The sequence below is a fragment of the Protopterus annectens genome, chromosome 8.part0, assembly GCF_019279795.1.
Source record: "Protopterus annectens isolate FY-2018-M chromosome 8.part0, PAN1.0, whole genome shotgun sequence".
In the NCBI taxonomy this organism is placed as follows: domain Eukaryota; kingdom Metazoa; phylum Chordata; order Ceratodontiformes; family Protopteridae; genus Protopterus; species Protopterus annectens.
Genome location: NC_056741.1, coordinates 1,092,633,717 through 1,092,658,910, shown reverse-complemented (window position 1 = coordinate 1,092,658,910; position 25,194 = coordinate 1,092,633,717). Strand labels below are relative to the sequence as shown.

The window sequence follows — 25,194 nt, the reverse complement described above, 5'->3', positions numbered from 1 at the left end:
TGGGTTCCGTGAGCAACACCCTCTGATCCGACGCGGGGATCGGCGTCGAGCCGAAGCGATTGGACCCGAAAGGGAAGTGTGCTCTGACCACAATGGAGCCGAAGACACACTTACCCCCTCAGATCAGACGTATGGCTCTCGGCCCCAAAAGCTCGGATATGACAAACTCGAGGGCATGGCCGGCGTCGAAGTAGCAACTATTGGCTCCGACTCCCTGACTCCGAGACTACTCGGATCAGACGGCTTCGAAACCCAATAATGGATCGGAGAAGGAGTTATGGGGGCAAAAAATGGGGCTGAGCTTCTCCCCAGAGGGGGGAGGCAGGAGCACTCCCTTCTGCATCTGGGCTTGGAGGAAGCGACACGTCATTCGGTCCATGTCAGCATCTGAGAGGCTTCGTGTCTACCTAGAAGAGGCCACTGAAACTGGCCGGGAAGGCCGCCACGACGACCTCGAAGATGGCCGGGGCTCCTCTGGCGAGAAACATGGAGAATGGAGCCGAGAGGGGGAGGACCCAGGAATCTTCAGGGGAGAAGAGAGCTGTTTAGCCGGCAGGGCCGAGGGGGCTGAGTCGGCCCGCCGCTTGTGGCTCCTATGTTTCCCTCTATCCCTCTCTTTCTCCCTCTCTCTCCTCTCTTTTCTCTTGGAGTCCTTCTCTCCCTGGGAAATGGTGGGAGGTTGAGTCCCAGCCAGGGGAGATAGCACAGCTGGATGAACAGCCGCAGTTGGAGCCACTGAGGGAGAGGAGGAAGAAGCAGAATCCGCGGGTATAAGACCCGCCAGGATCAGCTTGTTCCTCCTATCCCTCAGAGCCTGGGGGTTAAAGGCTGCGCAAATATGGCAGCCCGATGATAATGTGCTACCCCCAGGCAAAGAACGCACTGAGTGTGGCCATTGGCTGGGGAGAGCTTATGGCCACAATCAGAGCAATTGGAGAAAATGGCCTTAGGGCCTTCGGCCATGCCAAAACACAACCACACACACTGACACACAAGAATAAGGGAAGGGGGAATATACTAAAACTAAGCTAGGCTAATGGGTTTAAACCATCACAAACACATACCTCTCACAATTTTGCAAAAGGTCAAGAATTTACCCAATACTCACTACCTAACCGCCAGGAGCTCGTAACTCGTGCTTGTTAAAGCTGCGGCAAATGAGATCTGGAGACTAGAAGGAGGTAGCAGGGTATTATGGGTAAGGGGAGGAGCTTGGAGCTCGGATCTTTAGCTTGGAAAGCTGCCGGCTCGGATCCAGGTCGGATCCAATACCCACAGGTTGCTGATCAAATGAAGTTAATTACTTCAGATACAGTTTTACAGGAAGCCAATTCTCTAAGTGCAATAATGCTTACAGGGTGCATGCTAATGTGCAATTAATATCCTTCCATGGGTGTGAAGGCCCAATGCCGGAGACCCCTGGGCGGGCGTTAATTACATATTAACACAAAGCCGGTCGGGCATTACTGCTGGCTTAATATATATTTTATTTAAAAAAAAAAAAAAAAGCAAATGTAGTAATATATTATCACTGTTAAATTTACATCAATTTTAAAACTATATTTTAATTTGTGCTTCTAATATTCAAGTTTAGCTGGTTCTTAAAATAGAAATGATTTATTATTAGTTGGTTACAGGTCTTTTGGATATTATTTTTTAAATCTAACCCCCCCCACACACACACAGTCATTGAAGTTCATACTTTTGATGAAGTCTCAAAATTCATGAGTTGAAAATGCCAAAGTTTAATCTTACTTGACAAATAAATTGCAATTTATTTAGGTGAATGTTGCCTGTGGTACTTGAGGCTGGATCTTAGTATTTTGTTTCACGTACATCTGGAGCTTTAATGTCATTTATTTTACTCAGGTGACTTGGCACAGTTAAGACCAAGCAACATAAATGCTTGTTTTTAAGAGATGCCCAAAATACTCAGCTTGGCTATGCAATTTGCTGAGTCAAAGTTATGCAAGTACAGGTTGGGGGATCAAACATCAAACCTGAGTTTACAAGATGCAACCCATCACTGGTTCACTGCTTTAATGTACTATGCCATATGTTGATAATTTAAGCAAAAACAGGCATGCAAGTTCTGAAGCACTACTAGAGTGATGACTCAAGGATGAGTAAATGGCCAAGTGTGTCAAATCATCTAGTAATGCATCTGAAATAATACACATCCTTAACTGCACTTTTAAAATGCAGATAGCTGCTTGCAACTGAACCGGTTTCAAACTATGCACAAACTAGCAGTCAGACTGATGAAAAATAAGGTCACATGGACAATGTCACTTCATTTAATAAAATGCAATAGGTTCAATAGAAGACACTGACAAACTAAAGACTGGTCTGACTAATAGTTAAAAACAAACACTTGTTTGAAAAGGACACTCAAGATGGGTACAAATTCAAGAGTTTGAGTTTATTCTTTAATCTTTCTTGGTCCTGCATGTTTTCATACATATACATTTTAAATTACTGTGTTGTAAAACAAACACTTGTGGTCCAATACAGGTGGGACTACTTATCTCAAAGTTTTTTACAACTGTGAATTATCCTGATAGGCTGGTATTCAATTTACATTTAAATAAATATACGCACGAGAAATCAGCACAACTTATTTCCATAATAAATACAAATTATATTAAACAAGTCCTTAGGATTAATGGGTCATAAAAACAATGACAGAGTTTTTCCGTTACAATTTAGATCACTCAGTCAAGAAAAAAAAATGTTTCACATTAGCTAACAACCAGCCACATATTATAGTGAACATATTAAAGCAGGCAGGAAAGGGAACCTGCAGCCTGGCCTGCACAAAGCAGGATGGAGACTATGGCATGAAACCCAGGACCAGCAACTCTCATGTTGTTGTGGCATCTGCCACTGCTACTTAGACTTCACAGGAACAGACAAGAGACCAGCATGACAATGGTCAACTCAAGTCTACAGACTGAATTTATTAACTATAAGCAGTCTGCACACTTACTCTTACACCTCGTCAGTGACATTGTTTTCCAACCCCAGTATGGTCCCATTCCTAAGCACACATAACCATTCTCTGGAATGGGGGCATGTGCTCATCTCACAAGGTCCCACCCAAAGGGTCAGTAAGCCTTCTTCCAAGCAACCTTTGGCATACTGCCAATGTAACAACTTGAATGACGTTCCAACCACCTGAACTATCCTTCAGGATACGAGGATAGCTCTCTCGTTGACAGCAAGACTTCCTATATCAGCGGTTATGCTTTTGCAACAAACTGCTAGATGTGTCCATTACGCCAGTAAGCGGCTGTACTCTGATAAGGCTGACGACTTTTTTACTCCATCCCAAATTCGAGCAGCATAGTGAAACCTAAGAAGGAAGAAACGATATAACTTTAGAACCACATCTGTGATACCTTTTCAATCCCTGTTAGGAAACTGGCATAACATCATTCTACACTGATAAACATAGCAACAATTAATTCATTTCACTTGTAAGCCCTTATAGTACTGAGCTGAAATCAAGAAACCAGTAACTTCTAACCTGAAACAGTGCTGTTTATCCAATTTCCATTTTCAATCAAAACCAAAAAGCATTTTAACTTGTTAGCAGGGAAATGTGAAGGTGATCAAGAACACTTGACCAAAATGAGCATTCACTGGGAATGGTGTTTGCAATTGTCCCACAGTGATGTACAGTTCACTGAAGTCCAGAAAAAGTACAGTTGTGTACACTTATCATAAATGTAGATGTTTGAGTGTATTCACTGTTGCAGTCATCACACTTGGGTTATCTGCCTGCAGGTAGCCCTCAGTTGGCCTGAATACCACAGACTTAGTATTTCTGCGTCAGTTGCTATCGCTCAAGAACTGACGTCAAGGGGTATAAAAACAGGCAGCCGATGCCATTACATCAGTTTTTCTTGTCCCAAATATCAGGAGCCCCCAAAATAGGGAGCTAAGTTATGGTGGGAAAACATCACCAGTAAAAAGTAAATACCAATATCATTACCCTTGAAAGGGGTGAGTAAAGGACATAGAGAGGAGAGAGAGAGAGAGGGGGCTAGAGGGAGGGAAACCAGTAATGCAACAGTGAATACACTTGAACATCTACATTTATGGTAAGTGTACATAACTGTACTATGTTCTTCGTGTTTCACTGTTGCAGTCATCCCACTTGGGTGGATTCCCAAAGCTGAAGAAGGGTAGAGGCAGTCAAGAAGAGTTGGGGCTGGCTAGTATGCCTTGCAGGACTGCTGTTGCAAAACCCACCCTGAATTTGGAAAATATAGGCAGGTGGTAATGTTTGATGACGGTGTGTACAGAACTCCAGGTAGCAGCTTCCAAGATGTCCCTGGTAGGGACTCCCCTGAGGAAAGCTGTAGAGATGGAAGTTGCCCTAGTGGAGTGTGTTCTGACCCCCTGAGGGGTTGGTTTCCCATGGTGCTTGTAGCAAACATGGATGCAGTGTGCTATCCATTTGGAAATGGTTTTCTTTGAAATGGCCTTGCCCTGTGTCCCTGGTGCAAAGCTGACTAGTAACTGGTCAGATTTCCTGAAGGGCTTAGGCCTATCAAGATAGAATCTGAGCTGTCGGTGCACATCCAAGGAGTGCAGGATCCTTTCCCCTTTATTTTGAGGATTTGGGAAGAAAGTTGGCAAATGGATAGATTGGTTGAGAGCCACACTGGACACCACTTTAGGCATAAAGGAAGGGTTAGTCCTGAGGGAAACCCTGTCAGCATGGAAAATAATGAAAGGTTCCACAGCCATAAGTGCTTGTAGCTCAGACACTCTTCTCGCTGAAGTGATGGCCAGAAGCAAGCCTGTTTTCCAAGAGAAGAATTTTAACTCTGCTGACGCTGCATGATCAAAGGGGGGTAAGTGTGAGCTTTTCCAGTACAAAGCTAAGGTCCCAAAGCAGGGGTGGGTGCTCTACTAGGTGGCCTTAAGTTGTTTGCTCCTCTCAGGAACTGCTTGACAAAAGGGTGAGAGAAGAGAGGTGGCTCAGTGTTGTAATGAGCCGAAATGGCAGAGGCATGGATCTTAATGGAGGAGAAGGATAGGCCTCTGTGGAGCAGATCTGCTAAGTAATCCAGGATTAGAAGCAGGGAGGGCAGAGTTGTATCCTCTCTTTTAGACTGAATCCAGAAGCAGTACCTTTTCCACTTATCAGCATAGGATTTCCTTGTACTGGGTCTTCTGGCTTCAAGAATTACATATAGCACCTACTTGCTTAGGCTGGTAACTGGGGGAGAGTTCAAGGAATAAGCCAGGCTGCAAGATTTAGGGTTTGCAAGTGTGGATGCAACATCTGTCCCCCCTGCTGAGAGCAGGGTTGGGTTCTGGTGTAGGTGGCACCGGTGAAAGGCTGCGCTGGAGTGGGTACCAGTGCCGGCGTGGCCAGTCCGGGGCAATCAGAATTATCCTTAGTCTGTCCTGTCTTATTTTGAGCAAAACTCTTGAGAGAAGGGGTGGGGGGAGGCATAGATTGAGAGATTTACCCACTGGAAGGATAGGGCATCCACTTTCCAGGTCCTGCTGTGAGGTGTCCTGGTGCAGAATCTGCTGAGCTGGTGACTGCAGGGGGAGGCAAAGAGATCCACCTCTGTGGTCCCCATTTCTGAATCAGAAGGTTGAAGGTACTGAGCTCTAGTTGCCACTCGTGTGGGTCTAGGAGATTTCTACTGAAGTAGTCTGCCAGTGAGTTTTGTTTGCCTGGCAGGAATTGAGCTTGCAGATGGACCTGCATGTCCAAGGCCATGTTCCACAGTGCCATGGCTAGCCTGCAGAGTGGACAAGAGTGGGTTCCCCCTGCTTGTTGATGTACCACAACTGTGGTGCTGTTTTTACTAGCAGGTGTTCTGGTGAGAGTAGGGATCTGAAAGCTGTCAGAGCGTGCTGCACAGTTAGCATCTCTTTTTGACTTGATGTGCAGATGAATTTGACTTGGGCTCCAGTGGCCCAGAATGCACTAGCCGTCCATGTGTGCCCCCTAGGCATAGTCTGATGCATCTGTGGTTAGGGTCTGGGTGGGGTTGAGTAAAGGGCAGTCCCTTGTTATGGTTGCCTGCTGCTGCCCACCAAAGAAACTCTGCCCTTAGACAGGGTATTACAGGAATGACAGTTTCCAGGTCCTGAGAATGTTGGCACCAAAGAATTTTAAGTACCACTGAAGTTTCCTCATATGCAGTCTGGCATACTGAATTAGTAGGATGCATGAGGTCATGAACCCTAGGGCCTGGAGGATTTTCCTTGCGGATAGCTGGGTTCTGGTGGCCATTTGAGTAAAATAGTCTGACAGAAAGGCTTGTTTTTCTGGAGTGCGGAATGTCATCTGGGATGCTGTGTCCAAGCTTGCTCCCAGGAATACAATCTTTTGGCTGGGGACTAGTTTTGATTTCTTTTCGTTGATGGTGTACCCCGGGGAGGTTAGAAGGTTTTTTACAAATGTCAGGTGCTGCAACAGCATTTCCTGTCTGCCTGAATCACGCAGTCATCCAAGTATGGGTAAATTTGAATATTTCTCTGTCTGCAGTAAGCAATGGCTGGAGCCAGGGATTTTGTGAATACCCTGGAAGCAGTAGATAAGCCAAAGGGAAGTGCAGAGAACTGATAATCCATAGATTCTGCCCTGAAGTGTAGATATTTCCAGCATGACTCCCTTATAGGGATGTGCAGATAGGCTTCTTTTAAGTCTAGGGTGACTAACCAGGCATCTTTGGCTAGCATAGGTAGAAGTTGCTGCAGGGTGAGCATTTTGAATTTTGGTACCACCAGGAAGGTGTTGAGAATCGAAAGATCTAGGATCGGGCAGCAAGTGCCCTCTTTTCTGGGTACCAGGAAAAGTCTGTAATAGAATCCTTGACCTATCTGTTCCGCAGGAGCAGGCTGAATTGCCCTTATAGAGAGCAGGGATTGAACTTGGTTTTGTGCCTCTGCCCACTGGTTCGGAGGAAGGTCGGGGAACCCTTTTGGGGTTGGCAGTGAGTGGAAGTAAAATTCGTACCCCTGGGATGCAAAGTTGAGGACCCATCGGTCTTTGGTGATGGAAATGCAGTTTTTTGCATGAAGGGCAAGTTTTCCTCCTAGGGGCACAAGCAGTTGGGCAGAGGTGGGGAGTGGAGTTGAAAAGTCATTGGGAATTATTTCCGTAAGGGGGTGGGGTTTAGTACTCCCTGCTTTAGAGATGGAGGCACTCCATTGCTTAGATCTCTGCATACCCTGAGACTGTAGTCTAGGGGGTCTGTTTCCCCTGGGTCTAGTTTGAGATGGCCTTGTGGGGGCTGGAAAGGACCAATGCTTCCAGGGGCAATGCCTACTGAATCTAGGAGGCTGTACTTGCAGGAATTCTTTGACTGTCTGCATAGATTTAGCGTTTTCTTCCATCTTTTTAAGAACCTCTTCTGCTTACAGCTGGTCTTCGCTCAAAGGAGCGTCTAATAACTTTGATTTGACATGGTCTGGCAAGGTCTGCTCCTTAAGCCAAGCATGCCTTCTCAGTACAGAACCAGTGACTTCTGCCCTGCAAGATGCTTCTAGGGCGTCAAAGCCACGCTGCAGTGCATGCTTGCTGACTTGGCTTGCGGAATGCCTAAGCTCATGCAATTCTTTATTTTCTGCACAGTCTGTAAAGGTAGCTATTTTTTGTTTAATAAGTTCCATAATATGTTGTTGGTATTTCAACATGTGAAACTGACAATTCACTGCTCTAATGGTGAGAGATGCAGAGGTATATACTTGCTTACCCCATCTGTCCAGAGCTCCAGAATCCCTGTCCGAAGGGGTGGGATTCTTAGCTGTGTTTGCTTTGATACCTTTAGGCCCCTGGGAGATGACCTCTGGATCAGCAGTAGGATTTTTGAAAAGGAATTTGAGAGAGTCAGGTACTCTGTAGTACCTGTCCGGTTTCCTAGGAGCAGGGGGTAAAGTATCAGGAGTTAAAAAAGGATTCCATAAAGACATCATCCACAACATCCACGACTGGGGGTAGTGCTAAAAGCCTATGTTGTGGCAAATCTAGAAATTCTCTGAGTCTCTTTTTGGACTGAGGACAGTCTTGGCATTCCCAGTGGAAATGCTCTCAAAGTATGCAAGGTTTCATCAAAGGAAAAATCCTCTGGAAGAGAAGCTGAGGGAATGGATTCCTCTGCATCTGAATCCTCGTAAGCAGATAAGGGTAAGTCTTCATAATCGGATACCTCAGAGTCGTTGGACACTTGGTCTTTTGAAGCTGCTGGGAACAGGTCTCTTTCTCTTAGCAGGAAAAGACGGACTTCCCCTGATCAGCATAATAAGGTCTTCTGCCATTTTAAGCACTTGATGTTGTGGCAAGGGAGCAGGTGCATGCGCTTTGTTTGTCGTATTTTTAGGCTCTTAGAAATTCGGTAGTTTTAGACAGAACTGAAGACGCGAAAGAAGTCGTCGGTTTGTGTGGAGCATCAATAGTGCGAAGAACTTCCTCAGAAGCCGGTGCCTGCTCAGCAGCTCCGGACCCATCTAAGGTAGAGACATCTGCAGGTTCCGTAGTCAAAGAAGAATCTCATGGCATACCGGACTCCGAACGGGTCTTGGTAGAGGTCTACAAATCCACTGAAGTGGGTATCAGGGGCTGCAAAAGCACCTCACTGAGTACCGGCAGACTAGCTTAATGGAAGTATCGTCGGCAGCTTTGGGCGTGTGCGGTCTGTCTCTGTCCTTATCCTTATGTTTTTTCGGAAGATTGTTAGTTGGATGGTTTACCGAAGCCATTTCGGAATATTGAGATCGAGACGGAAAGCATTTAACAACAAAAATGGCCCGACGATGAATAGTTTGGGCATTGTACAAGGTACAAAACAGACAGCGAGGTACATCGTGGTCTGGGCCTAAACAGGTGACACAGTAAGAATAGAAATCTTGGTGTGGTACTTGCTTTCCACAGGCAAGACAATAGTTAACTTTTTCTGACATCGGTTACAGCAAGAAAAAAGCGTCCCCAATGGGGTACTTAGCTTTAGAAGACTTCTGGATAATTCAATTTGGAAATGAAAACTCAGGTAGCAGCCGACCAGCACTCGTGCGAACTGCTTCTACTTCGGGCTCCTCGGCAAGAAAAACTGATGTAATGGTGTCGGCTGCCTGTTTTTATACCCCTGATGACTTGACGTCAGTCCTGGAGCGACAGCAACCGACACAGAAATACTAAGTCTCTGCTATTCGCACCGACTGAGGGCTACCTGCAGGCAGATATAACCTAAGTGTGATGACTGCAACAGTGAAACGTGAAGAACATCCATGTCAGTCTAGTTTTGTGAATATTATGTCTTCAACAAACTGACTTTTGATAGACTGCTATGGACTCATTTTAACTAGAACATGTAACAAAATGAATGTTCTAATCAACTAGATATTAGATCAACACAATAACAGTAATAATACTCCACTATAAAATACTTTTTATTTAAACAGCAAGTTAAGGGAAAGATCACACTCTTGAGAATGGATACCCACGTACTTAAAGCAATGATATGTACACAACTTTTCAGGGCTGCTTATTCCAACTTCAATTTTCTGTAAAAACAGACATTTCTTGAGTTCAGAGGTTCCTCACAACTTAAAGCTGCTTAATGTACTTGTAACCTTGCTGTACAAAGCTACACAGACAGCATATCTTTGTACATGCATACAACTGATACAATACAACAGTGTAAGAGCTTTCAGTAATGGTAGCTACTCGAGTACATCACTGCTGCAGTAGTCCATACTAGTGGGTCTTCAGCCAAAGACTACATACTATCCAGTCTAACTTCCACTATGCAGTGTCCTTTCCCCTTCATCCAGGCTGAAGTCTAACCCTTGGGAACTTCAGGATGTACTCTTTTATGAAGGTAACAGCCATCTGCCTGTACCTATTTTTAGCTTTCTTGCCCAGGATGACCACAGGATATTCTCCTTGCTATGCTCCAAGGATCCTGTGCAAAAAGGGGTTTATTGTACATTCCCTGGATCAAAGACTTAGAGGAACATGGCTACCCAAAGACAAGTAATCCATCCAATGGCCAGAGTACCACCAGCCCAGTATGTCTAAGGAGGGAAGAGAGAATGGTGGGAGGGAACAACTACTGCAACAGTGATCTACCTGACCATCTACTACTATGTTTAAGTTCTTAGACAATTATGCTATTTTCTTTGTATAGACTACTTTTACTTATTGCTGAAATGATTCCCACAGATTAGCAGGCTAGGAAAGTAGACAGCTTAATATGGTTGAGCTGCAAAAAGCACTGCAGAATGGCTGTTGCAAACTCAACCCTAGCCATGGAAGGAATATCTATAGTACAGTGCTTGAAAAAGGTATGGAATGATGACCAGGTAGCTGTCTCAAGAGTAGCTTGATCATCACTTACCCCCCCCCCCCCCCTGTTAAAAAGGCTACAGCGGCTGTTGTTCTACTGGTGCTGTGGGTTCTCATGGTCCTTCCATAAAAAATAAGAACCAAGGCACAAATGCAAAAGCAATAAATACCAGATCCAATGAAGGCATTCTGAAGAAGTTGGTGTATGTTGTCAGACGAAAGCGCTTAACCCTATTTGTTGTTTTTACGATTTATTAAACCTATTTTTCCTGTACACCCGCGGCTACCTTGCCTTCATTGGATTGGGTATTTATTTATTTATTTGACAATTGTTAACCGGGAAAATCCATCTGAGCAAAAGACCTTTTTCAGTGGAGCCCCGGAGAGAAAAGCCCCACACTACAAGTAAGCAAGAAAAATTTACAAAATTGAAGACAAATACAGTGAAAAATATACAATAAAGCAGTTAAGCAAATGTAGACAAAGCCCCACAGTAGAAGATAGCAAGAGGCATTGTAACATTGAAGAAAAAACATAGCAAAGAAATATACAAATACATCTGATTTACATTACACATTGGGTTATCTTTACAGGGTAACTGTACAATCCAAGCAGTTAAGTGAGTTATGGTAGTAGGAAAGGGAGGAAAGTACAGTTGTATACACTTACCATAAATATAGATGTTCGAGTGGATTCACTGTTGCAGTCATCACACTTGGGTTATCTGCCTGCAGGTAGCCCTCAGTCGGCCTGAATACCAGAGACTTAGTATTTTTGCGTCGGATGCTGTCGCTTCTTCCATGACGTCAGGTCGTCAGGGGTATAAAAGAGGCAGCCAACACCATTACATCAATTTTTCTTGCCCCAAATGTCAGGAGCCGCAAAATAGGGAGCTGGTAAATGGTGGGGAACACCACCAGTAAAAAGTAAATACCAATGCCATTAGGAATGGCCATAGAGAGGAAAGAGAGAAAACCAGGACTGCAACAGTGAATACATTTGAACATCAACATTTATGGTAAGTGTACACAACTGTACTATGTTCTGCATGTTTCACTGTTGCAGTCATCACACTTGGGTTGATTCCCAAAGCTGAGGAAGGGTGGAGGCAGTCAAGAGGTGTTAGGTCTGGCTATCAGGCCTTGCAAGGCTGCTGAAGCAAATCCAGCCTGGGATTTAGAAAAGATAGGTAAGTGGTAATGCTTGGTGAAGATGTGTACACAACTCCAGGTTGCAGCTTCCAGAATGTTCCAGGTAGGGACTCCCCTGAAAAATGCTGAAGAGGTGGAAGTAGCCCTACTGGAATGTGGTCTGGTCCCCTGTGGGGTAGGATTTCCATGGTGCTTGTAGCAGAAATGGATGCAGTGTGCTATCCATTTGGAAATGGTTTGTTTTGAAATGGCCTTGCCCTCTGCCCCTATAGCAAAGCTGACTAGCAGCTGGTCAAATTTTCTGAAAGGCTTAGTCCTGTCAAGGTAGAACCTGAGCTGTCTGTGCATATCCAAGCAATGCAGGATCTTTTCCCCTTTATTCTGAGGATTTGGGAAGAAGGTTGGAAAATGGATAGATTGATTTAGAGCCACACTGGACACCACCTTAGACATAAAGGATGGGTTAGTCCGGAGGGAAACCCTGTCAGCATGGAAAATAATGAAGGGTTCCCACAGCCATTAGTGCCTGTAACTCAGACACTCTTCTTGCTGAAGTTATGACTAAAAGCAATGCTGTTTTCCAAGAGAGGAATTTTAACCCTGCTGAGGCAGCAGGTTCAAAAGGGGGAAGCATGAGCTTTTCCAGTACAAATTTAAGGTCCCAGGCAGGGGTGGATGCTCTTCTAGGGGGCCTTAAGTTGTTAGCCCCTCTCAGGAACTGTTTGATGAGAGGGTGAGAAAAAAAAAGAGGTGGCTCAGTATTATAATGAGCCGAGATGGCAGAGGCACAAATCTTAATGGAGGAGAAAGACAGGCCTCTGTGGAGTAGCTCTGCTAGGAAATCCAGGATTAGAGATAAGGCAGGCACTGTTGTGTCCTTCCCTTAAGATTGATTCCAAGATCAATATCTTTTGCACTTTTCAGCATAGGATTTCCTAGTAATAGGCCTTCTGGCTTCAAGAATGACGTCCAGCACCTGTTTGCTGAGGGGGTATTCAAGGGATAAGCCAAGCTGCAAGGTTTAGGGCTTGCAATTGTGGATGCAAAATCTGTCCCTCCTGCTGAGACAGCAGGGTAGGAGTCTAGTGAAGGTATCAGGGTGGCACTGTTGTCAGGCTGCATAAGAGTGGGTACTAGTACTGGCGTGGCCAGTCTGGGGCAATAAGAATTGCCCATGGCCTGTCCTGTTTTATCTTGAGTAGTACTCTTGAGAGAAGGGGCAGAGGGAGGAAGGCATAAATTGAGAGGTTTTCCCATTGAAAGGATAGGGCATCCACCTTCCAGGCCATGCTGTGAAGGTTTCTGGTGCAGTATTTGCTCAACTGGTGGTTTTCGGAGGAGGCAAAGAGGTCCACCTCTGGTGTCCCCCAACTCTGGATCAGAAGGTTGAAGGTGTTGGGCTCCAACTTCCACTTGTGTGGGTCTAGGAGATTTCTGCTTAAGTCGCCTGCCAGTGTATTTTGTTTACCTGGCAGGAATTGAGCTTGTAGATGCACTTGGTTGCTCAAGGCTGTGTTCCACATGGTCATGGGTAACCTGCAGAGTGGGTAAGAATAGGTTCTTCCCTGCTTGTTTATGTATCACATAACTGTGGTGTTGTCTGTTTTTATAAGCAGTTGTCCCGAAAGGATTAGGTATTTGAAGGCTGTCAGAGCATTCTGTACACTTAGCATCTCTTTTTGATTGATGTGCAGGAGAATTTGGCCTGGGCTCCAGTGGTCCTGAATGCATTTGCCTGCCATGTGAGGCCCCCATGCATAGTCTGATGCGTCTGTTGTCAGGGTTTGGGCGGCGAGGGGTCGAGTGAAAAGCAGTCCTTTGTTGTGGTTGCATGCTTCTGCCCACCAAAGGAACTCTGCCCTAGGACAAGGTATGATAGGAATGACTGTTTCCAGGTCCTGAGAATGTTGGCACCAAAGACTTTAAGTACCATTGAAGTTTCCTCATATGCAGTCTTGCATATGGAATTAGCAGAATACATGAGGCCATGAACCCCAGTATTTTTCCTGCAGAAAGCTGGGTTTTGGTGGTTATTTGTTTGAAGTAGTTTGTCAGACCTGTTTTTCTGGAGTGAGAAATGCCATCTGGGAAGTTGTGTCCAAGCTTGCTCCCAGGAACACAATCTTTTGACCGGGTCGCAGTTGTGATTTCTTTTCGTTGATGGTGTACCCCACTGAAGTGAGAAGACTTTTTTTACAAATGTCAGGTGCTGAAGTAGCAAATCCGGACTGTCCGCCTGAATGATGCAGTCATCCAAGTATGGAAAAATTTTGATATTTTTCTGCCTGCAGTATGCAATGGCTGGAGCCAGGCACTTTACGAATACTCTGGGTGCAGTAGATAAGACAAAGGGAAATGTAGAGAACTGATAGTGCATAGAGCCTGCCCTGAAACAGATATTTTTTGCATGACTCCCTTATGGGGATGTGCAGATAAGCTTCTTTAAAGTCTAGAGTGACTAACTAGGGATCCTTGGATAGCATAGGGAGAAACTCTTGCAGGGTAAGCATCTTGAATTTTGGGATCACCAGAAAGGTGTTGAGAATTAAAACATCCAGGATTGGGTGCCAAGAACCCTCTTTTCCGGGCACCAGGAAAAGTCTGGAGTAGAAACACTGACCCCTTTGTTCTAATGGAACAGGTTGAATAGCTCTGATATTGAGAAGGGAAAGTACTTGCTTTTAAGCCTCTGTCCACTGCTTTGGAGGAAGGTCTGGAAACCCTGTTGGGGTTGGCAGTGAATGGAAGGAGAATTTGTACCCCTGGACTACACTGTTTAGGACCCATCGGTACTGAGTAAAGGACATCCAGTTTTTTGCATGAAGGGCAAGTAATTAGGCAGGGCTGGGAAGGATAACTGAAAAGTCACTGTGAACTTTTCCCATAAGGGGGCGGCTTACCACTCCCTGATTTTGGGGTGGGGGCAGTCCATTGTTTAGATCTCTGCATACCCTGAGACTGTAGTCTGGGTGGCCTGTTTCCCCTGGGTCTGGTCTGGGAAGGCCTGAAAGGGGCTGGAAAGGACCAGTTTTTAGAAGTCCAATACCTACTGAATCTAGGTGGTTGCACTTGAAAGAATTCTTAGATTTAGTTTTTTCTACCATCTTTTTTAAGAACTTCTTCTGCTTTGGTGCCAAACAAACAGTTCTTGTTTAAAGGAGCATCTAAGTAATTTGGATTTGACATGATATGGCAAGGTTTGTTCCTTCAGCCAAGCATACCTTCTCAGTACAGACCCAGTGACTGCAGCCCTGCAAGATGTTTCTAGGGCATCAAAGCCACACTGCAAAGTATGCTTACTAACTTGGTTTGCAGAATGCATTAGCTCTTGTACATCTTTATTTTCTGCACAATCTGGAAATACCATTTTTTTGTTTAATTTGTTCCAAAATATGTTGCTGGTACTTCAACATGTGAAACTGGCAATTCAATACCCTGATGGCAAGAGTTGCAGAGGTATATACCTTCTTACCCCATCTGTTTAATACTCTGGAATCCCTGTCCAAAGGGGCAGGATTTTTGGCTGTAGTAGCCTTAATACCTTTAGGTTTCTGGGAAATGGTCTCTGGATCCGCAGTAGGATTTTCGAAGAGAAATTTCTGGGAATCAGGTACTCTGCAATACCTGTCAGGTTTCCTAGGGGTCGTGGGTAATGTAAGACTAGATTCTATAAGATCATCATCTACAACATCCAAGACAGGGGGTATAGCTAGAGGCCTGTACTGAGGCAACTCTAAAAATTCTCCAAGTCTCTCTTTGGACTGAGGGTAGTCTTGGCATTCCCAGTGCAAATGCTCTCAAAGTATGCAAGGCTTCACACGAAAAGAAAAATCCTCTGGAGGGGAGGCAGAGGGAAGGGATTCCTCTGCATCTGAATCCTCATAGGCTGATAAGGGCATGTCCTGATAGTCAGAAGGGTCAGAGTCATCGGACTCCTGGTCTGTAGAATCAGAAGGAAACTGAATTCTTTGTCTCTTAGCAGGGGAAGGCTGGCTTCCCCTAATTAGGGTAATAAGGTCTTCAGCCATTCTAAGCATTTGTTTTTGTGGCATGGGAGCTTCAGCGTGTGGTTTGGTCGTCTATTTTCTAGGCATAGTGCGCACTCTGGGCCTAAGAAACTTGGTCGTTTTGGCTAAAAACGAAGTCGTCTGTTTGATTCGAACATCGGTAGGACAGAATACACCCTCAGACGCCAGTGCCTGCACAGAGGCTCTGGACCCATCCAAGGTAGAGACATCTGCAGGTTCCATAATCGAAGAAGCATCTCGTGGCATACCGGACTCTGAATGGGTCTCAGCAGAGGCCTGCGAATCTACAGAAGTGGGCATCATGGGCTGCAAAGGCGTCTCACTGAGCACCGGCAAATTGGTGACTAGCTTAACGGAAGCGTTGGCAGTTCTGGACCTATGCGGTTTGCCTCTGTCTTTAACTTTACGTTTTTTCGGTAGATAGGTAGTCAGATGGCTTATCGAAGCCATTTCGGAATACAGCGAAAGAATTTAGCGACAAAGATAGCCCGACGATGAATGGTTCGGGCGTTAAACAAGGCACAAAACCGTCAGAGAGGGATGTTGTGGCCTGGGCCTAAACAGGTGACGCAGTACGAATGAAAATCTGTGAGGTATTTGCTTTCTACAGGCAAGACAACTGTTAACTTTTTCTGACATTGGTTAGAGCATGAAAAAAGGATCACCAACGTGGTACTTAGCTTTAGAAGACTTCAGGATTATAAACTCGAAAATGAAAATTTCAGGTAGTGGCCGACCGGCACTTGCGAACTGCTTCTGCTTCCGGCTCCTCCACGGCAAGAAAGACTGATGTAATGGCATTGGCTGCCTGTTTTATACCGCTGACAACCGGACATCATGGAAGAAGTGACAGCAACCGATGCAGAAATACTAAGACTCTGGTATTCGGGCCGACTGAGGGCTCCTGCAGACAGATAACCCAAGTGTGATGACTGCAACAGTAAAACACGAAGAACATCTGAGAGAATAGTGACAGAGAAAGGGGTGGGTTCACATTAATGGCTCTCATGGTCCTTTCCAACTTCTTTCTATGTTACGAGTAACAGAATAAAATCAAATACAGCCAGCAACATACAGACTGTCTGGAAACCTCTTCCAGTTTCCTGTATGCAAAGGATATAAACAGCTAATTTGAGGTTCTGACATTCTTGGCTTTACCTTGGTAGCATTTTAGTTGCCTGTGCACATCTTGTAAATGAAAAAGTATTTATACTTTGTTCTAAGGATTAGGAAAAACAGGGTTGTTGAAGAGTTTGCTTGTATACAAACTCAGTCAACACTACTGGCATAATTGTGTGGTTGTTTCTATGACTGACCCTGCCCTTACGGAAAACTAAAAAAAGCTTTCTGCTGATGAACACCTACAGTTCTGAAATCCTCCCAGCTGTAGTGGCTAGAAGTAAAGCTGTTTTTCATGTGAAGACATTTAAGGGGGAGGGAGCTGAGGCAGCAGGGTCAACAGGAGTTAAGTCAACTTTTCAAAGACTTACTTCAAGCCCCACATGGAAACTACAGCTTTTCTTGACAGTCTTGGATGGAAACCCTAAGGAAATATTTAAAAGGCTGCAAGGATGACAGGGGAGAAAATTCTGCAGGCATGAAGGCTGATATTTGACAGATGCACCTTTGTAGATGCAAACAGCAAGCATGAATTGAACAGCTCACTTAACTACTGCAAAATCTTAAAAAAATAGTTTCCTACTTAGGTCCTGATCCTTCTTATGCTGACAGAGGGAAATCCTCTTCCACTTGGCTAGGTAGGGTACCCTTGTGGCAGACGTCCTACCCCCCCCCCCCACTCATGGTCAGAACATCCACAGAGAACCGATAAGTGATAGGTAAGAGAAGCAAATCATCCAACTAAGTGAACCAATCATCTTTAAGTTGGGGTATACCAAGGCTCCCTTGTCCTGAATTTGGAGGCCCATTTTCAAAGGCAGCACATGACGTTTCAGCCCAGACACGTGAATCAGAAGGCAAAACTAATGCTGTCTATGCCAAAAGGCACTCAAGAGCATCTCTGGCTTTTCTTCCATTACTTTCTGGATCACCATGGGAAGAAAGGGAATTGCAGCTAATGCATACAGAAAGAAACCTGACCATCTAAAGAAGGATACAGTGGCCAAATGTTTTGTCCAATGCTCTGCAGCAGTACTTTCTGGATTGCTTGCTGTATGGACAGCCAAACAGCTCCACTTGTGGGACTCCCCAAACGTAAACAGTCTGGAAAAAAACATCTCTGCAAAAAGTACAGTTGTGTAAAATCTTACTATAACAGCAGATGCTCTTCTCTTCGCTGCTGCAGTGTTCACAACCTAAGGGATCTCCTGCCGTGGATAGCCCAACGTCCGGCCAGTGCACCAAAGCCTTTAGTATTTACAGGCACTGTACGTCATACGTATGCTCTCTGTGCAAGGCGTAGGGCATAAAGGTGACATACGGACATGCACACACAACTGAAAAAGCCTCGGGAGGAATAGAAACCCCCTAGGGACAAGGAAAAACATGAGGACACAGGAGGAGGAAAAAGAATAGCCTCTTAGCCAAGAGGGCAAGAAGAACAAGTTAGACAGTGGGGATAGATGGAAGCGAATACTGCAACAATGAAGAGAAGGGCAGCTATTGTTATGGTAAGATTTTACACAACCATACTATATCCTTCCATATCACTGTTGCAGTATTCATAGCCTAAGAGGAGAGTACAAAAGCTCAAGAGGAAGCCTGGCAGGAGCTCGGCATGGAACAGCCTTACAGAAACCCTTGCACGAAAGCCCTGGCAGAGCTAGCTCTGGCCCTAGAAATAATATCCAACTTGAAATGCTTACTGAAAGTATAAACGGAAGACCAAGTAGCAGTCTCAAGGATGGAATTGGTATCCGGCCCTTTGAAAAAAAAACACCAAAGGAGGCAACAGCCCTGGTAGAACGAGTCTTTTTACTGACAAGGAAAAACATTTACCATGAAAAGAATATCAAAAAGAATTAGCTTCAGAAATCCAAGAAGAGATGGTTTGCTTAGAAACAGCCATACCCAAAGACCTAGGATGAAAGGAAACAAAAAGCTGATCAGATCTGCAAATAACTTCAGTTTTATACAAATAATATTAGAGCTGTCTATGCAAATCCAAGATGTGAAGAACCTTCTCACTGACAGACTGTGGGGAAGTTAAGGAAGGCAGATGACTAGACCGATTAACTCACTGACCACCTTGGGCATAAAAAAAGGATTAGTATGAAGAGAAACCAAGTCTCAGTTGTTAAACTAAGAGAGGAAGAACAGCCATAAGAGCCTGAAGTTCAGACGCTCTCTTGGCTGAAGTGAGAGCCAAAAAAAGAACATTTGTAAGGAAGTTGAAGAAGCAGGGTCTATATTAGAAAGTCGACCGCTTACTTACCTGAATGCCTAAACGTCAACCCGTCTTCATCGAACTGTGCCATCGATCGTCCAGAAGAGCGAAAGTGGAAACGTCAAACCGTCATGGTTGGCCTTCTGCGGTATAGCTCCGTAAGGTAAATGTGCGATAGTTACGGACCTTAGGATTAGGGTGCAGGTTAAGTTAAGTGCATAGATGGTAAAAAGAAGTTATGTACCTACCATAACATTCCATGTTAGTTGTCTTCTCGCCTTCTTTCATGCTGGTTGGGGTTCGGAGCCGATCCTCGGCTCCGACTCGGCCATCTTCTAAACTCGAGGCCTCCCCATATCCCATGATGCCTGGCGCTAGATACCCAGATCTTGTTTGGTAAGTCTAACTGCAGACATAAAAAGGAAGGAATCCTATCCTATAATGCATAAACCGTACCATAGAGACTACTAGTTAGAGAGGAATAGCCAGAGAAGACTCAGCCAGTGAAAAATCATACGGAACTCTTCTCGGTCTACTAGGATAGGGGGATGGAGGGTGGGATGCAAGAAAGAAGGCGAGAAGACAACTAACATGGAACGTTATGGTAGGTACATAACTTCTTTATGTTAAGTTGTCTATCTCGCCTTCACTCTTGCTGGTTGGGACAGCGTCCCTAGCACCTAAAATCCTGGGTGGCTCATTGAAACAAACTCTTCAGAACAGTGGAACCAAAATTAGCTCTGCTCCTGGAAACCACGTCCAACTTATAATGCGAAATGAAAGTATGAGGGTTGGCCCACGTGGCCGCTGCACAAATAGATTCCATGGGCAACCTAGCCTGAAAGAGCACAGAAGTGGCTAAAGCTCTGGTGGAGTGACCTTTTGGTTTAACAGGCAATTCTTTATTCCTCAGCTGATAGATAAATGTGATGATAGAAGTCAACCACCTGGATAAGGTTACTTTTGAGACTGGTAGACCTTGTTTACCCTCAGCATAAGAAAGGAAAAGCTGGTCCGATTTTCTGATGTCCTTAGTCCTATGCAAATAAAAGCGTAGTTGCCTGTGAACATCTAACTGATGCAACTTATATTCCGCCCTGTTGGAGTGGTTGGGGAAAAAACACAGGAAGGTCAATGGACTGATTCAAGTTATTCTCAGAAGAGACCTTAGGAAGGAAGGAAGGATTAGTCCTGAGAGCAACCCTGTCATTGTGGAACACTAGGTACGGAGGACGGATACAAATAGCCTGGAGTTCCGAAACTCTTCTGGCTTTTTCTGGTAGTAAGCGCTACCAGAAAGAGGGTTTTCAAAGATAAAAACTTCAAAGAACAAGAAGCTGCAGGTTCGAAGGGGGGCAAAATTAGAGAAGCTAGAATCAAATTCAGATCCCACGGAGGTGGAGGATCTCTCACTGGGGGACTGAGCAGAGTGGTCCATTTGAGAAAGGCTTTACAAAGCTTATGAGACATATTACTTTCCGACAGGCCAATGTGAAAATTTGAAATTGCAGCTAACTGAACTCTAATTGTAGCGGAAGCGGACGCAGCATGAAAGAGTTCCGCAAGAAATTCCAATATGTGGTGTACAGGGGCTGAAAAGGGGTCTATACTCTTAGCCTCTGCCCAGGAAGAAAAACGTTTCCACTTACTAGCGCAAGTTTTTCTAGTGGTAGACTTGTGCGATGATAAAATGATTTCACGCACAGAGTGGGAGATATCAGGAAGCCTGGCTAAGGTTGGAAGTGGAGCAACCAAGCAGTGAGCTGGAGAGATTGTAGGGAATGGTGCAGCCCGCCCGATTGATGGATCAGAAGGTCTGGAACTGGGTCCAGAGTCCAAGGCTGCTCGAGAAGATGATGATGCAGGAACAGGAACCATATTTGTTGAGGCCAGTAAGGAGCAATGAGGATCATTTTGCAGCCCAACACGGTAGCTTTCTGTATCAGCTTGGGGATTAGGGGAAAGGGAGGGAATGCATACAGAAGTCCCTGAGGCCAATCGTGGACTAGAGCGTCTCTGGGGGAATGTCCCGGAAGTGGAAGGAGAGAGAAGAAATTGCTGCACTTGCTGTTGAAGGGGGTGGCAAAAAGGTCGCAGCAAGGTAGTCCCCATTTGCGGAAGATTTGGTCCGCCACTACCTGATTCAATTCTCGTGAGGCATGAGAATTGCTCTGCTCAGCCTGTCTGCTATGACGTCGGATCTCCCAGGGATGTGCGTTGCGGTCAGAAACCATTGGGAAGAGATCGCCCATTGCCAGAGTCTGAGTGCTTCTCGACATAGGGGGTATGACCTGGTTCCGCCCTGCTTGTTGATGTACCACACTACTGACATATTGTCCGTTTGAATTGCAATGGCCCCAGTAGGAAGAGAGTCCTGAAGAGCTTGCAATGCTAAACGCACGGCCCTCATCTCCAAGACGTTTATGTGCAGATGGTACTCTTGAGGTTGCCAGGTGCCCTGGACTGTTCAGCCCTGATAATACCCCCCCACCCGATCAGGGAGGTATCCGTGGTCACCGTAGCAACTGGAGGGGGAAGTACAAATGGTCTGCCCTGGGGCACTGATGTGGAGACCATCCACCACGCAAGGTGCTTCTTGCATGCTTCTGTGATCATAATCATGTGAGACATGGGAAGCTGCTGGAAGGACCAATGGGTGAAAAGAAGCCACTGGAGGATCCTCATGTGAAAACGAGCCAGAGGAACGAGTATGATCACTGCTGCCATGAGACCCAGAGTTTGGAGGACGAACCTGGCTTGAATTCTCTTGCATTCTAATAAGACCTGCACATGTCGGAGAATGACTAACACCCTGTCTGGTGGAAGGCTGGCTGACATGTCTTTTGTATTTAAATTTGCGCCTATAAAGGTGATAGACTGACAGGGCGACAATGCAGATTTTTCTAAATTTATTGTGATACCTAGTCTGGAGCAAGTCTGGATAGTGTAGTCTCTGGCTCGCAGAAGGTGATGCCTGGTGGTAGCAGTGAGGAGCCAGTCGTCTAGATATGAAAACACCTGGAATCCTTGCCGTCTCAGGTGAGTGGTAACTACTGCCATACATTTGGTGAACACCCTGGGGGCTGTGGTGAGACCAAAGGGCAGAGCCCTGAACTGATAATGGCCGTCTCCCAGCCAGAAGTGAAGGAATCTTCTGGAGCATCTGTCCATTTTGATGTGGTAGTACGCATCCTGAAGATCTATGGAGCACATCCAATTGTCCTGACCCAGAAAGGGTAAAATGGACTGTAGCATGACCATCCGAAACTTCGTTCTTTGTACAGACCTGTTTAGTCTGCTGAGATCCAGAATGGGTCTCCAGTCCCCTGTCTTTTTTGGTACCAAAAAGAACCTTGAGTAAATTCCGGATCCTTGCTGGTCTGCTGGGACTTGCTGGATGGCCCTTTTTCTTAGCAGTTTTGAAACTTCTTGAACTGCTTGATCCCTTAGATTGGGTGGAACATCTGGAAGGGACTTGTTTAACAACAAGGGAGTGCAAACAAAAGGAATTCTGTAGCCTCTGGATATAACAGACTGTAAACATTTGTCTTGTGTTATGTCTTGCCAGGCTCTTAGGTACAGCGATAATCTTCCCCCAACGGCCTCCAGAGGTGGGCAGCCGGGCAACCTTTCAGGGATGCTGGAAGGGCTTGTCGGAGAAGGATTCTCTGCTGCCCTGGAAAGGCTCGTCGGAGAAGGATTCTCTGCTGCCCTGGTTTTGCGGACCCCCTCTGCCACGAGGGTGGCGTCTGTTATTGTTCCCTCCTCTGCCCCTGGATGGGAACTCACCACATGTGTCCGGCAAGGCTCCCTGGGATTTCCAGAACCACATCTTTCCACTCTTCTGACCCTTGGGATATGGTCTGGAAGGAGTGGAAAAACGGACTCCCACAGCAGAGAGAGTCTTTCCTTCCTGCTCACACCTGGTAAGGGTGTCCTTCACCTGTGATCCAAAAAGGGTGTTGAAGGAGGCTCTGAAGGGTTCCGCAAAGTTACAAAGTCGCATCCAAGCGTGCCTCCTTAGGGCAACGCCTGTGCCTGCGGCTCTACTCGCACCATCGGCTGCATAAGAAATGAGTCTCATGGAGGAGTTCACCACTGAATTAAGAGTCGCCAGCTGGGAGGCTGCCTTAGCCTGGGCCCCCTCAGCTGATGGATCTTAGTGGGCATCTCCAAGCTCTTTAAGGAGATCCCTTTGAAGACGGGTAAAGTGGCACAAATAATTCAGAGACTTCATGGAAAAAGTTGCTGAAAAGAACATCTGCTTCCCATATCTGTCCATCGTCCTGGACTCCTTGTTAGGGGGATGGACAGCTGAAGAAGTTTCAGCCAACTCCTCCTTTGTGGCCGCTGCTACCACCATGGCATCAATTTTGCAGGTCTTCTGGGGGTTGGTTCCACTGTGTCTGGAGCTGACCACGCCTTCCGAGCCACCACAGACATGAGTGGGTCGAAAGACGGAGACACCCAGGAGGTGGAAAGTCAGGATCCAAACGCATCCAGGAATACAGACTCATCCTCGGAAGGGCTAAGGGTAGTCCAGTTTCCCCTCTGCCTAAGCATCTCAAGGATGTCTGAGAAAGAGACATCTTCAGAGGGGGAATCTCTGGGACCCTTCCGAATCCTCTAAGTGGGTATCTGATGTGACAGACTCAGGGGAGACAACATGCGTCCTCTTGCATTTCCTCTTACGAGGTGGCTCCTCTGAATGATCAGGGGAGGCATCGGAAGAAGAAGATACACCCAAAGGGGTGCCTGGAGCGTTGGTACCCCACGCTTGGGGTCTGGAGGAGGGGCAGAGGCAGGCACCATAGGGGGAGGAGCCGAAGGGGATGATCGTGGGGCTGACTCAGGGGCCAGCACACTCCTCACGACCTCGAAGGCATCCCTGCTCGGATGCTGAGAAGGCTCCGGTTCCGAAGAGATCGGAATCCCTCTTCGCAACGAGGGGGACGGCTCCGAAGCTGATGTAGGAGCCGAGCTCACCTGCACCGAAGCTCCGAGGGGAGAACAGGGTCGGACAAGGGTCCAATGAAACCCGCCCCCTCGGAGCCGACGAGGGAGTCTTGGTGCCTAGATCCCTCCAAGGACGGTACCAAGGAAGTGGTCGGAGCCGACGACGGAACCGAAGGAGAAGGTATCGGTGCCGACGGTTCCATGATTCGAACCCCAACGAACTCCGGCTCCGAACTCAAGGGAGGAGTCGGAGGAGGAATAACTGCAGACAAGGACGGAGCTGACCCTTGTTGAGGGGGGCTGGACAATTTTTGCTAGGGCCTGCGATTTCAAAAGCCTGCTGACCACTCTCTCCACGTCATGATCTGACAGTCTCGATGACCGAGAAGAGTGGGAGGACAGATGACTGCGCACGTCTCCGAAGTGCGTGTCAGAACCGACTGAGAGGCAGGCACATCGGTTCCGGCCGGAACCGAGGCAGAATTAGTAGCTTCACCCAACGACTGCTCCGAACTGGGAGTCGAAGATTTAGGTGGCTTGGAGGACTTCACGAGCTGAGCCTTAGCCGGTGAGTCCTTGGGCTTAAGTAAACCCCGTAGGATTACCTTATTCCTATGCTCCTGCAGGACTCTTGGGCTGAAAGCATGGCAAACCGAACAAGAGTCCTGCAGGTGCACGGCGCAGAGACAATAGACACAAGAAGTGTGACCATCTGTCAGAGACATCTTCTGACAGCATGAGTCACACTTCTTGAATCCGGACACCTTGGTATCCTTGGACATACCTACCAAACACAATACACAACAATAACAATTTAAGGATAATAACTATCACACACACACAAAGTTACCACACCCAAAAAACAGCCAAGGATAGACAAAATATTCTAACAACAAATAGACTAAACTAAGTAAATACTATTTTTTTTTTTTTTTTTTTTTTTTTAAAGGTTAGCCTCTAACTTAAACGGCTACTTCAGAAGAGGGGGGGGACGGGACTCTCCAACTAAAACGAGTTTTCTGAAGGGAAGGGGAATTCACATAGGGAAAAATATGAGCTTAAAACAGACACCCCAAGAAAGATTGTACACTACAATTTACAAACTACATTAAAACCCTACTAGTTTTTTACCAAAAAACAGATAATGAAAAATTATACGACCTGAGCCAGTAAGACAACCTCGCAGCAGAAGCGGCAAACGAGATCTGGGTATCTAGCGCCAGCCATCATGGGATATGGGGAGGCCTCGAGCCAGTAAACAGCTCTCGAACTTTAGAAGATGGCCAAGTCGGGAACCCCAACCAGCAAGAATGAAGGCGAGATAGACAACTTAACATTGTATGTTAGATTTAGTGTAGGGTTTTGTTAAGTGTATGTGTGTGGATTATTATA

General features: G+C 46.0%; 1 protein-coding gene across 2 annotated transcripts in view; it reads right to left on the bottom strand.

The window, feature by feature from the left end:
• Positions 1 to 2,401: 2,401 nt before the first annotated feature.
• The window catches only part of SMG9 (SMG9 nonsense mediated mRNA decay factor), a 684,281-nt gene continuing 661,488 nt past the window's right edge, over positions 2,402 to 25,194 (bottom strand). For both annotated transcript variants that reach the window (XM_044080557.1, XM_044080556.1), the window contains exon 13: positions 2,402 to 3,355. In XM_044080557.1, the coding sequence (XP_043936492.1) occupies positions 3,277 to 3,355 (79 nt within the window). In that variant the 3' untranslated portion in view covers positions 2,402 to 3,276. The remainder of the gene's footprint in view (positions 3,356 to 25,194) is intronic.